The 13689-nt window shown below is 43.1% G+C and overlaps 1 protein-coding gene across 1 annotated transcript; it reads right to left on the reverse strand.

Moving 5' to 3' along the window:
* Positions 1-3381: 3381 nt before the first annotated feature.
* On the reverse strand, positions 3382-13246 carry LOC126282079 (cuticle protein 19.8-like). The gene is made up of 2 exons (XM_049981534.1): positions 13203-13246; positions 3382-3725 (listed from the first exon to the last, which is right to left on the reverse strand). Exons 1-2 carry the CDS (start codon positions 13212-13214, stop codon positions 3492-3494), a joined length of 246 nt encoding a protein of 81 aa, XP_049837491.1. The 5' UTR covers positions 13215-13246; the 3' UTR covers positions 3382-3491.
* Positions 13247-13689: the final 443 nt, after the last annotated feature.

Genomic DNA, 13689 nt, shown 5'->3' on the forward strand with positions numbered 1-13689 from the left:
GTGCCGTGCGTGTGATCATTGCTTGTACAGCCCTCTCGCAGTGTCCGGAGCAAGTATGGTGGGTCTGACACACCGGTGTCAATGTATTCTTTTTTCCATTTCCTGGAGTGTATTTAAACTGCTCCAATATCAAGGGTAAAATACAGGTGATAATGTCAAATGAGCCCAAAGCAATTACAACATCAATTAAAGGCTTCAACTCAAACACTATAACTAATTTAACTAGTTGTGATAAGAAAATTTTCAAACACCAATACTATCTTAAAATGCATGTAGCACAACTCTTAAACAAATTGACAATAACAATTTGACAGCAATTCAAACCTAAAAGAAATATTTAGACAAATCCAATTTAACAACAGTACTTGAAATACACAATAAATTACAGCCGGACCCACCTATCACAGGTTTTGTACACACAGGGGTACCGAACAAAGTCAAAGCAAGTTTAGGTGCACAGATCCTTCAGATCAACTGTTCAGATACGAAAGACAATTACATAACTCAACAACACATCTGCAACATTAGACTTCAGCCGCTGCTACGTCAGTGAGTTTACGCAGCTACAATCTTACAGTCTTACTTTATTTCATACGCCAGTCTTGCGCACCCGTCCGGGCAGTACATTACACACATCATTAAACTGGTGTCACAAGACATGAAACATAAATCCGTTACCACTGGTTCCACACATCCGTACGAGATAATGGCTTCTACCAGGAATAATTCAGTGACAACCCTGTATCATGAACAATTTAAACAAAGAAATTACCCGTCTCAAAATAGTGGAACTAATGGGGCCAACAAGGGCAGACTCAAATACAATTTAGCAAGACGAGAACTAAATCACACAGGTCCGGCATGTACCCAACAGGTTCACATGGCGTTAACCAGCACTCCTGTGTATATGCAACGCGGCCGCAGGGATAGTATTCTAGACGACTGTATCGATCTTCCACCTTTGCTTTAACCGCCGATCTCCTTCGTTCAACATCAGTGTTGTGCAACCGAAACGCTCCTGCAGGCAAAATGGGAGCTCCGTGCCAATCAAGCTTTAAATACAACGGCTCTCAACTACAGCTAGGCCGCGCTATCTCTCCAGGTGCGGCGAAGTCGTTTTCCGGCACATACACGGGCTGCTCTCCAGCACAGGGAACAGCTCGCCACCTTCAAATGGCTCTGAGCACTATGAGACTTAACTTCTGAGGTAATCAGTCCCCTGGAACGTTCAACTAGTTAAACGTAAATAACCTAAGGACATCACACACACCCATTCCCGTGGTAGGATTCGAACCTGCGACCGAAGCGGTCGCGCCGTTCCAGACTGTAGCGCCTACAACTGCACGGCCACCCCGGCCGGCTCGCCACCTCCATCGTGCCGCTGCTAACTCAAGACTCGTGACGCTGCCCATCACGCGCCGCCTTGCGGACAGCATTCGCGCCACAAGAATCTCTAGCCAAGAGATTCTGCACAACCAGCGAGTCCACCAGAGAGGCACAAAGGTGCTAAATCCCGAGCTCTGCAGAAGGTTGAGACGCACGGCACACTTGGACGGTAAGTTACGACGCTCTCATTTCACCTTATGCTTCTCAGCCTACTACCTGTCAACTTTTCCTTTTCCTTAAAGACAGTATAAACTTAATAAGGAAACTTTCACAGTGCACGTAGGCGGTGAAACAAGAGATCGCCGAATATCTGTAGCAATGTTTAGGAAATCGCACCTTCCAACCAAACTGAGGCACCCACATTGATCAATTTTGACAGAATAATTTAAAAGCCAAGAGGAAAGGTAATACAGTTATTGGTGAAAAATTATCGCACGTTTACATGCTAGAAAAAATGTGGTTTATTTCAACATATGGTTTTTTTTAGCTCCAAGGAGTAGGGCGGCGTGACAGAGATTCGGGGCATTACATAGATGTACTTATTTTCATCCGATATTCCAAGAGACTAGTACCAGTTTCATCCAATTGGGGATAGTAAGGTGGAGTCCAGGTCCATCATTCGCCTGATGACCACGAGAAATATCACGAAACGCTTGGTCTGAACAGTGGAATTTTGCAATTATTTGAATTTACTGCTGGGAAAGTATTTTCCATTGATCCAAGGAAATTAACACTGTCAATATGGATATATGTGTGTCATGTACTGGTATTCGTTGGTGGAAAATACCCTCTGATATACAGCGTGAACAAAACAGTCTTAAAAATAACGAGGATGTTACTGCGAAGGCTACGCTGAGAAATAACTGTTAAGGAAGAATTTCGATATGTGCACCGTTTCCGAGTGAATTAGCGTTATAGGTTGTTGCGCACCCAAATTCAAGCGCCCCCGCAGGCACCATGTCACTGAAAGTCTACTTTGTTTCGTTACCTAAACCTGAACAAAAGAGCGATGAAAAAATTGATCACGGGGTGACAGTACGGATCGAAACCGCGCCAAAGGCAGAGCTGTCTCGTGTCCTATCTCTGCTGTCAGAACAACCGACGCTTATTGCACTCATATCTGGTGACAGCAATTGTAGTCGTATCTGGCGAGCCACTTGCGTTTGTCAGAGCAATGGCCTCATTTTAATTTTAATTAACTAGGAAGCGGTGAAATGTACCGATTTATTTAAAAAATTTTCTCAGCACAAAACACCCCGCGAAACGTTTACAATCTTTCCACACTTTTTCTGGCTACCCTGTATAAATCTGTGGTATTTGAACTGAGTATTGCTGAAGGATGGTTTCTTTACTAATTTCATTCTCTCATGACATCTGGACCGTTGTAGAATCGTGGCACATTTTACCCATTACCTAATTAAATATGAGACAATGTTTCTCAGTTGTGAATAGTTCGGGGAGATACGTCTTACGGGACCGAGCATTAATCTCACAGTCCAGTGAAAAACTACCAAAAAACTTGGTCGGAACCAAGTGATGAGAACAAACTATTTTTGGGCAATGCTCTTCATTGTTCTAGACAAAAATGAAATCTGTATGTAACTGACTTGCAAGTTGTATGTTGTTTGTGAGTGTTAAACCCTACTCCACATAAATGTGACTGCGCCATGTCCGAATATCTGCAGTCTGCTTAAATGCAGTGAACATGAAATTATTTTCTAAGTTTCTGTGGCTGTACTAATAATTATTATGATACGTTACGACTTTTCTGTTGCCAAGTTATTCCATTTTTATCGCCACTCGAGAGCATTGTCTCGTAACATTTGAGGATTGTAATGTATGACCAGGAGTGTCTATTACTACCAGCAGTGCACTAAGACTTAATGTCACTGCTGTAGCTCAGTTTGTTACTTCAGGTTTCGTCATTTGTTTAGATGAGATCAATATCACTAGAAAAAGGGTTATATCAGGAAACACAATGAAAAGTTTTGGCCATTATGTCTCAAGTAGTTTATTCACTCAGCCTGCATACATTCGTAGATCTTGGAGTGCATATCGTCATCCTAAGACAGAAGCCTTCGAAAGCAGACACGTGTGCGCGGCGGTTATCCGAGGATGGCTGTCCTGTAGGCTGCTGCGTACGGGGCTACGTAGGCAGCAGAGTAGGGGGCGGCGTACGCCACAGGGGCTGCGGCTGCCGTGTAGGCGACGGGGGCGGCGACTGCGTGGGCGGTGTAGGCGACGGGGGCGGCGGCCACGTAGCTGGCCAGCAGGCCGGGGGCCGGCTTGGGTCCGGGGACGGCCACGCAGGCGGCCACCACGGCCAGGACGACGATCAGCTGTGAAGGCGAATCAGAATCAATTACTACTGCGTCTTAAGTGGCCATAAGCCATCCCCGCCTTCACGTCTGACAAAATATATATGTAAAAACTCGCACATCACCAGATAAATCATAATTAAAGTGTTAGTTTTAGTTACTGGAGCTCAATTTAGGATCTCTGGGTGCCCAAACGAATTTTCAACCCCTTTTTTTACGCACGACAATCCGATGATCAACTCAGTCGATTTCTTTGAGTTTTGGTGTGCTATTATGCTTATTCTCCGCCTGCACACCTACAATGAAATACTATTGGTCTCAGGGAAAGATGTATAGCTGAATATGACGTTCTTTCTTAAATTTTTTAGTTTTCTCAAAATTATCGAGCTGTGTTGGACGAAATGACTTGCGAGCTTTTATAGACCTAGAGCCTGGGTCAAAGCTCTACTTCCAAATTCACTTGAAAGAAAAAAGGGAATCGTCATGAAGAAACTGTCCGAACCTGTTAATGTGATGTTTACGAAAGAGCAAACAGATGATTACTGTTTCAGGTAAATTTGGAGATATATTCAAGGTAGAGAGCTACAAAAGTTGAGCAAGTCTTTAACACGTTAGTTCACGTGAGGCCCTTATGCAAGCAGTCATTGAGTTTGTTATTCATTGTCAGATTTGTTGGATGTCTTCCTGAAAGATAAAGTACAAAATTCTGGCCAGCGATCCGGCGACCTTGCTGGCGAAGGCAGTGTTTGTCAAGCGCGAAGACAAGTAGTAGAAATTCGCATCTTGCGTGGGCGGGCATTGCCTTGCTGACATGTAAGCCCAAGATGGTTTGCCGTGGACAGTAAATCGAGGAGTAGAATATCGTTGACGTACCGCTATGGTGTGAAGGAGCCGAGGATTCCTATGAAAGGAAATATACCGTAACAACCCAGACCATCACTCACCCTTGTCGGGTAGTATGGCGTTGACAGAAAGGTTGAAACCCTACCCATATCCGGGTCCACAGGTGCTCATTGTGAAATTCTTTCTTTTCAATATATTGTCCAAGATTTATAAAACTGTAATCATTTGTTTGTCTGTACATGAACATCACGTCTACCGATTTCCGTCCCATTCTAATAAATTTTCGTGGTGCTTCTTTTTTTGTCTTTTAGTGTATCAGGTTTTAGGACATTACCATTGTGACAGACTCCTCAGTTACGTCGTCTCAGAGACTAGGTGTCAGTATCACAGTACTGGTCTCGTTGTCTTTCATTTACTAATTGTGTTCAAGTCAGTGTTCAGTGCGAAGAACTAGTGTGGCTGATTTAGTAAGGAGTGTCACTGATGGTCCGTGGGCTTCTCATCGAACAGAAATGCGAATTGACGCACGACGCAGGGAATGGCAACTGAATCTCAATGCAGACAAGTGTAATGTGCTGCGAATAAGTAGGAAGACAGATCCTTTATCATATAGCTACAATACAGCAGGTCATCAACTGAAAGCAGTTAATTCCACAAATTATCTGGGAGTACGCATTAGGAGTGATTTAAAATGGAATGATCATTTAAAGTTGATCGTCAGTAGAGCAGATGCCAGACTGAGATTCATTGGAATAATCCTAAGGAAATGCAATCCGAAAACAAAGGGAGCAGGTTACAGTACGCTTGTTCGCCCACTGCTTGAATACAGCTCAACAGTTCGTAGTAATAGACGGCAAATCATCGAGTAAAACTGAAGCGATATCAGGTGTTCCCGAGGGAAGCGTTCTGGGACCTCTGCTGTTCCTGATCTACATAAATGACCTGGGTGACAATCTGAGCAGTTCTCTTAGATTGTTCGCAGATGATGCTGTAATTTACCGTCTAGTACGGTCATCCGAAGACCAGTATCAGTTGCAAAGCGATTTAGACAAGATTGCTGTATGGTGTCGCAGGTGGCAGTGGGCCCTAAATAACGAAAAGTGTGACGTGATCCACATGAGTTGCAAAAGAAATCCGTAGAAATTCGATTACTCGATGAATAGTACAATTCTCAAGGCTTTCAATTCAACTAAGTACCAGGGTGTTAAAATTACGAACAACTTCAGGACCACATAGATAATATTGTCGGGAAGGCGAGTCAAAGGTTGCGTTTCATTGGCAGGACACTTAGAAGATGCAACAAGTCCACTAAAGAGACAGCTTACACTACACTCGTTCTTCCTCTGTTAGAATATTGCTGCGCTGTGTTGGATCCTTACCAGGTGGGATTGACGGAGGACATTGAAAGGGTGCAAAAAAGGGCAGGTCGTTTTGTATTATCACGTTATAGGGGAGAGAGTGTGGCAGATATGATACACGAGTTGGGATGGAAGTCATTACAGCATAGACGTTTTTCGTCGCGGCGAGACCTTTTTACGAAATTTCAGTCACCAACTTTCTCTTCCGAATACGAAAATATTTTGTTGAGCCCAATCTACATAGGTAGGAATAATCATCAAAATAAAATAAGAGAAGTAAGAGCTCGAACAGAAAGGTTTAGGTGTTCGTTTTTCCCGCTCGCTATTGGGGAGTGGAATAGTAGAGAGATAGTATGATTGTGGTTCGATGAACCCTCTGCCAAGCACTTAAATGTGAATTGCAGAGTAGTCATGTAGATGTAGAACAGTGTGGGATCCGTACCAGATAGGGTTGATAGAAGAGGTAGAGAAGATCCAACGGAGAGCAGAGCGCTGCGTTACAGGATCATTTAGTAATCGCGAAAACGTTACGGAGATGATAGATAAACTCCAGTGGAAGACCCTGCAGGAGAGACGCTCAGTAGCTCGGTACGGGCTTTTGTTGAAGTTTCGAGAACATAGCTTCACCGAGGAGTCAAACAGTATACTGCTCCCTCCTACGTATATCTCGCGAAGAGACCTTGGGATAGAATCAGACAGATTAGAGCCCACACAGAGGCTTACCGACATTCCTTCTTTCCACGAACAATGCGTGACTGGAATAGAAGGGAGAACCGATAGAGCTACTCAAGGTACTCTCCGCCACACACCGTCAGATGACTAGCGGAATGGATGTAGATTTAGCTGTAGAACAGATAACTCTGAGAGAATGTGCGTGTAATGGGATAGCTGTGGAATCTTAAAGAAAGAAATAAACGACATATGGTCCCTGGGAGTTAAACTCGGCTAGCGTCACTACTTGGCCAATATATCTGTCCCGTAAGTGTAGTAAGGATAACATTCTCAGCAGTATTTACTGATGTATTCGTACATAACTAGTTTCAGTGTTACAGTATTTCATATGCAAGCCCCTCTACGAATATGAATTGTCACGTTAACACAACGTAATATTTACAGTACTGTCCGTAGAAGATTCAAGACGTCGGTGTCCGCCTGTTACGGGCAATAATCGATACGGAAGCAGTACATGAACTCTAATCAAATCGTAGAGTGGCCTGTAACACTGCAATCAGTTGCTTATGAATTAACCCAGCGGATGGTGTTACCGTTACTACACACGAAATACAATGACAGCTTTTGTTACTACATCCACAAGAGGATGTGTGTGCAGAGATAACCCAATCGGTTTGGAGTCCAGGCAGCAGATACAAAGAAATGAGACCACAGCACCTGAAGATAACGCTTAGAATGTTGTCGCAACATTCTGCACTAAATTATTTTGAAGTGGCTGAACACCCAAAAGTATACCGTAAGTCAATCTACATCTACATGTACATGACTACTCTGCAATTCACATTTACGTGCTTGGCAGAGGGTTCATCGAACCACAATCATACTATATCTCTAGCAATCCATTTCCGAACAGCGCGCGGGAGAAACGAACACCTAAACCTTTCTGTTCGAACTCTGATTTCTCTTATTTTATTTTGAAGATCATTCCTACTTATGTAGGTTGGGCTCAACAAAATATTTTAGCATTCGGAAGAGAAAGTTGGTGACTGAAATTTCGTAAATAGATCTCGCCGCGACGTAGAATGTCTTTGCTTTAATGACTCCCATCCCAACTCGTGTATCATATCTGACACACTCTCTCCCCTATTACGTGATAATACAAAACGAGATGCCTTTTTTTGCACCCTTTCGATGTCCTCCGTCAGTCCCACCTATTAAAGATCCCACACCGGGCAGCAATATTCTAACAGAGGACGAACGAGTGTAGTGTTAGCTGTCTCTTTAGTGGACTTGTTGCATCTTCTAAGTGTCCTGTCAATGAAACGCAACCTTTGGCTCGCCCTCCCCACTTTATTATCTATGTGATCTTTCCAACTGAAGTTCTTCGTAATTGTAACACCCAGGTACTTAGTTGAATTGACAGCCTTGAGAATTGTACCATTTATCGAGTAATCGAATTTCAACGGATTTCTTTTGGAACTCATGTGGATCACGTCACACTTTTCGTTATTTAGCGCCCACTGACACCTGCCACACCATACAGCAATCTTTTCTAAATCGCTTTGAAACTGATACTGGTCTTCGGATGACCTTACTAGACGGTAAATTACAGCATCATCTGCGAACAACCTAAGAGAATTGCTCAGATTATCACCCAGGTCATTTATATAGATCGGAAACAGCAGAGGTCCCAGGACGCTTCCCTTGGGAACACCTGATATCACTTCAGTTTTACTCGATGATTTGCCGTGTATTACTACGAACAGCGAACTTCCTGAGAGGAAATCACGAATCCAGTCGCACAACTGAGACGATACCCCATAGGCCCGTAGCTTGATTAGAAGTCGCTTGTGAGGAACGGTGTCAAAAGCTTCCCGGAAATCTAGAAATACAGAATCAACTTGAGATCCCCTGTCGATAGCGGCCATTACTTCGTGCAAGTAAAGAGCTAGCTGCACAAGAACGATGTTATCTGGAACCATGCTGATTACGTATCACTAGATCGTTCCCTTCGAGGTGATTCATAATGTTTGAATACAGTATATGCTCCAAAACCCTACGGCAAACCGAAGTCAATGACATAGGTCTGTAGTTCGATGGATTACTCCTAATACTCTTCATAAACACTGGTGCGACCTGCACAATTTTCCAATCTGTAGGTACAGATCTATCGGTGAGCGAGCGGCTGTATATGAGTGCTAAGTAGGGAGCTATATTGTATCAGCGTAATCTGAAAGGAACCTAATCGGTATACAATCTGGACCTGAAGACTTGCCCGTATCAAGCGATTTGAGTTGTTTCGCAACCCCTAAGGTATCTACTTCTAAGAAACGCATGCTAGCAGCTGTTCGTGTTTCAAATTCTGGAATATTCCATTCATCTTCCCTGGTGAAGGAATTTCGGAAAACTGCGTTCAATAACTCCGCTTTAGCGGCAGAGTCGTCGGTAACAGTACCATCGGCACTGCGCAGCGAAGGTATTGACTGCGTCTTGCCGCTTGTGTATTTTACATACGACGAGAATTTCGTCGGTTTTTCTACCAAATTTCGAGACAATATTTCGTTGTGGAACCTATTAAAGGCATCTCGCATTGGGGTCCGTGCCAAATTCGCGCGTCTGTAAATTTTAGCCCATCTTCGGGATTTCGCCTTCTTCTGAAATACGCATGTCTTTTCCGTTGCCTCTGTAACAGCGTTCAGACCTGTTTTGTGTACCACGGGGGATCAGTTCCACCTCTTATCAATTTATAAGGTATGAATCTTTCAATTACTGTTGCTACTATATCTTTGAATTTGAGCCACATCTCGTCTATATTTGCATAGTCAGTTTGGAAGGAATGGAGATTGTCTCTTAGGAAGGCTTCTAGTGACACTTTATCCGCTTTTTTAAATAAAATTATTTGGCGTTTGTTTCTGGTGGATTTGGAAGAAACGGTATTGAGCCTAGCTACAACGACCCTGTGGTCACTAATCCCTGTATCAGTCATTATGCTCTCTATCAGCTCTGGATTGTTTGTGGCTAAGAGGTCACGTGTGTTTTCGCAACATTTACAATTCGCGTGAGTTCGTGGACTAACTGCTCGAAACAATTTTCGGAGAAAGCATTTAGGACAATCTCGGAAGATGTATATTTGCCAACATATGGAGGGAAGGTTGAAGTCCACACCAACTATAACCGTATGAGTGGGGTATTTATTTGTTACGAGACTCAAATTTTCTCTGAACTGTTCAGAAACTATGTGATCGGAATCTGGGGGTCGATAGAAGAAGCCAATTATTAACTTAGTTCAGCTGTTAAGTATAATCTCCACCCATACTAATTTGCACGGAGTATCTATTTCGACTTTACCACAAGATAAACCACTACTGGCACACACTAACACTCCTCCACTAATTCTGCCTAATCTATCTTTCCTGAACACCGTCTTAGATTTCGTAAAAATTTCTGTAGAATTTATTTCAGGCTTAAGCCATCTTTCTGTACCTATCACGATTTCAGATTCTGTGGTTTCTATTAGTGCTTGAAGCTCAGGGACTTTCCCAGCAAAACGATAGCATTTTACAACTACAATTCCGACTGTTCCTTGACCCAAGCACGTCCTGTATTTGCCATGCAACCTGTGAGATTGCAGCCCACCCCGTACATTCCCGAGACCTTCTAACCTAAAAAACCGCCCAGTCCACGCCACACAGCCTCCGCTACCCGTGTAGCTGCCAGCTGAGTGAAGTCAACTCCAGACCTATTCAGCGGAAACCGAAACCCCACCACCCTATGGCGCAAGTCAAGGAATTTGCAGCCAACACGGTCGCAAAACCGTCTGAGCCTCTGATTAAGACCCTCCACCCGGCTCTGCACCAAAGGTCCGCAGTCGGTTCTGTCAACGATGCTGCAGATGGTTAGCTCTGCCTTCATCTCGTAAGCAAGGCCGGCAGCCTTCACCAAATCAGATAGCCCCTGGAATCCAGAGAGCATTTCCTCAGATCCAAAGAGACACACGTCATTAGTGACGACATATGCCACCACCTGCAGCTGGCTGCACCCTGTGCTCTTCATGGCATCTGGAAGGACACTTTCCACATCAGGAATGACTCCACCCGGAATGCACGCGGAGTGCACACTGGATTTCTTCCCCTCCTTAGCCGCCATATCCCTAAGGGGCCCCATTACTCGCCTAACATTGGAACTCCCAACTACCAATAAGCCCACCCTCTGTGATTGCCATGACCTTGAAGGCTGAGAATCATCCTCTGAAATAGGGCAGGCAGCTGCATCTGGCTCAGCCAGAGACAGTGCCTGAAACCTGTTTTTCAGACGCATCGGGGAGGCTTTCTGATCAGCCTCCGCGGACGTCATTCGCTGCCTGCCACGCCTTGGAACGACCTCCCAATCAACCACAGGCAATGGCTCAGCCCTACTGCGGGCAGCAACCGGGGCAACCACAGCGGCAGACCGATCTGGGGACAGGCGGGACGAGGTGGACATCCCGGTGATACCCAAGTGCGGCTCCCCACAGTGGTGCCCATTGGCAACCGCCTCAAGCTCCGCGACCGAAGTCAGCGCCGCTTGCAGCTGTGAGCGAAGGGATTGCAACCCAATCACGCTGGTAAGAGCTAAGAGATCACAGGAGGAGCATATTTAGTTTACTATACGATGCAGAACTATTCCATATGCAAAGAATCATTAAAATTCGACCAAATGTGAGTCCACATAAAAATGGATCAAAATTAAATAATTCTTCTTTAATATCAGCAACAATCTCGTGTCTTTTAGCAAGTGAATTGACACTTTATAGGCTAAATATTATTTAAAAATAACTTATCGTGTAGTATTTCGTCTTTAACTTGTAGTATTCTAAGGAGAAGAGTTACTCTATTTAGATCTAGACGTTGACTTTACAGTATGTAACTAATCACGTGTTACTGCCTAGACTAGGATGGGTGGAGCTATACGCTAGTCTTGGTTCAGAAATTGAAAACAGATCATTGAGAACATTTTCGAAAGAACGTCAATCTCTTCTTTCGATTTATCATTTGGTGAATTACATAACAAATTATTTATATTGTGCGATTGAGAGAAATGATTCAATACTTGCTGCTCTTTGAAGACTCGGTTTCTCTGATACATTCTGTCATGTGAAGATAAAGTTTTAGTTTGTACATTATAAGCCTTTCTTCTCATGACCTATGATTTGACAGCATCTTGTCACAGATTTGTATGGTGCCTGATTTATCCACAAATGAATAGAACCATTTGGGAAGAAAAATAGAATTTAATGAAAGCTAGATAATTGGGAAGACGAAACTGGTTTTCAGTAATGAGGTAAAATATATTTTGTAGGCTTTGATACTCGAAGGTAGTCTTTACACAAAAAACCAAAAAATTTAAAAATTTAAAAACGTTAGTGACCTGACGGAGGGCCATAGGTTTCTTAACTGGGATAGTATCCTTTTGCTTTTTCTTCACAGAGGAAAAAACTGAGCTCCCTGAAAACGGATTAGTCAGCAATTTGTAGCGGAATGGGAATCACTGCACCAGCTGACAATTTTGTTTTAAAAGAGACATACTTAGGATAGTATTTTATTTTACATGATATGTTTCAAAGAAAACGCTACAAATGCACAATACGAATTGTTACAAATTCCAGCTGGATTAAGAGAGAAAAATGTACACGATTAGTAATATGATAGTTGAAATAAATGTTTGCGAACACACAAGCCATCAACTAATCCTTCACGTCGGACAGGAGAGAACGAGCATGTTAAATGATCATTCGATATTTTATATATTGTGTAAACGCCGTGGCTTCACAGGAATCTGTATAATTAAACTCACTTAACATTTGCTTTGAATTCAACCTACGGTTCAGTTTCTAACTGTTGCATCTTTCGATATGTTGCCAGTTACTTTTCATTGTTTTCAATGATTCTACGCTATATCATTGACGGAACGTTTGACAAAATTAGATTCATTGAAATAGGTTCGTGAAGATATGCTTTCCTGGTCTAAGATAAAAGCTAAACCAACTCTACTTTCAAGATTTACTTTTATATAGAACTAAGTACGACCTTTGAACGTATTGATGATGATCTTGCAACGTACTATATAAACGATGTTTCATCACACATACCAAGGTTATTGCACTCAACAATAAATTAAATAAGCAGTGAAATATATATATACTTTTTCCTGTCATTATACTCATTTCACTGCTTTTATATATATATATATATATATATATATATATATATATATATATATATATATATATATATATATATAATGTTTCAGTTACTCTGAAAAATTTTACTTGTTAAAAATCTTCAAACTACGCCTTGTAAATGTCGTAACAGGGGGATGGAAACATACTGAACACAAATTTCGGAAGTGATGAAGACTAAAATGTCAGAAGATTTTAGATTCTAGGACGACTGTCACGAGGCACTGCCCACACACTAAACTCTGATGTAGACCACGTGGTCGTAAATTTGCCTTTAACCTGTAAGCGTTGCCTAAATTTCTTGGATAGTGATAATACAGAGTTTGACACAAATCGGGCAATGAAATCAAGAGATCTTCTCCCTGGAGATAGGCGTAAGTGGCGGAGAGGCAGCTACTGCGGGCTCACCTGCTTGAACATGTTGCTTGCTGGGCTGTCTGCACACAGAGAGTGCCTGTTGACTCGTCCTCGGGCCCTTATATACGTAACCGCCGGATGATGGGGCTCGCTTCCAGCTCACGTACTACGCCGGTTACGGCAACCCACGGACAGCTGTCCGCAGTGCCAGAAGGTGGACGCAAGTCGAGGACCGCGCGCCTGGCGCAACTCACCCCCCGGTGTCTGATTGTGATGACAAGGACGTGATCACCTATGGTGACAGGTTCCAGTAACCTCAACGAGTTCTGCTTACACTTTCGGGTCGTCCCCGCATTTGCGGTACTACCTTATAATACACTACCGGCCATTAAAATTGCTACACACAGAAGAATTCCAGATGATACACGGGTATTCATTGGACAAATATATATACTAGAACTGACTGTGATTACATTTTAACGCAATTTGGGTGCCTAGATCCTGAGAAAGTAGTACCCAGAACGACCACCTCTGTCCG

This window comes from Schistocerca gregaria, chromosome 7, assembly GCF_023897955.1.
Source record: "Schistocerca gregaria isolate iqSchGreg1 chromosome 7, iqSchGreg1.2, whole genome shotgun sequence".
In the NCBI taxonomy this organism is placed as follows: Eukaryota; Metazoa; Arthropoda; class Insecta; order Orthoptera; family Acrididae; genus Schistocerca; species Schistocerca gregaria.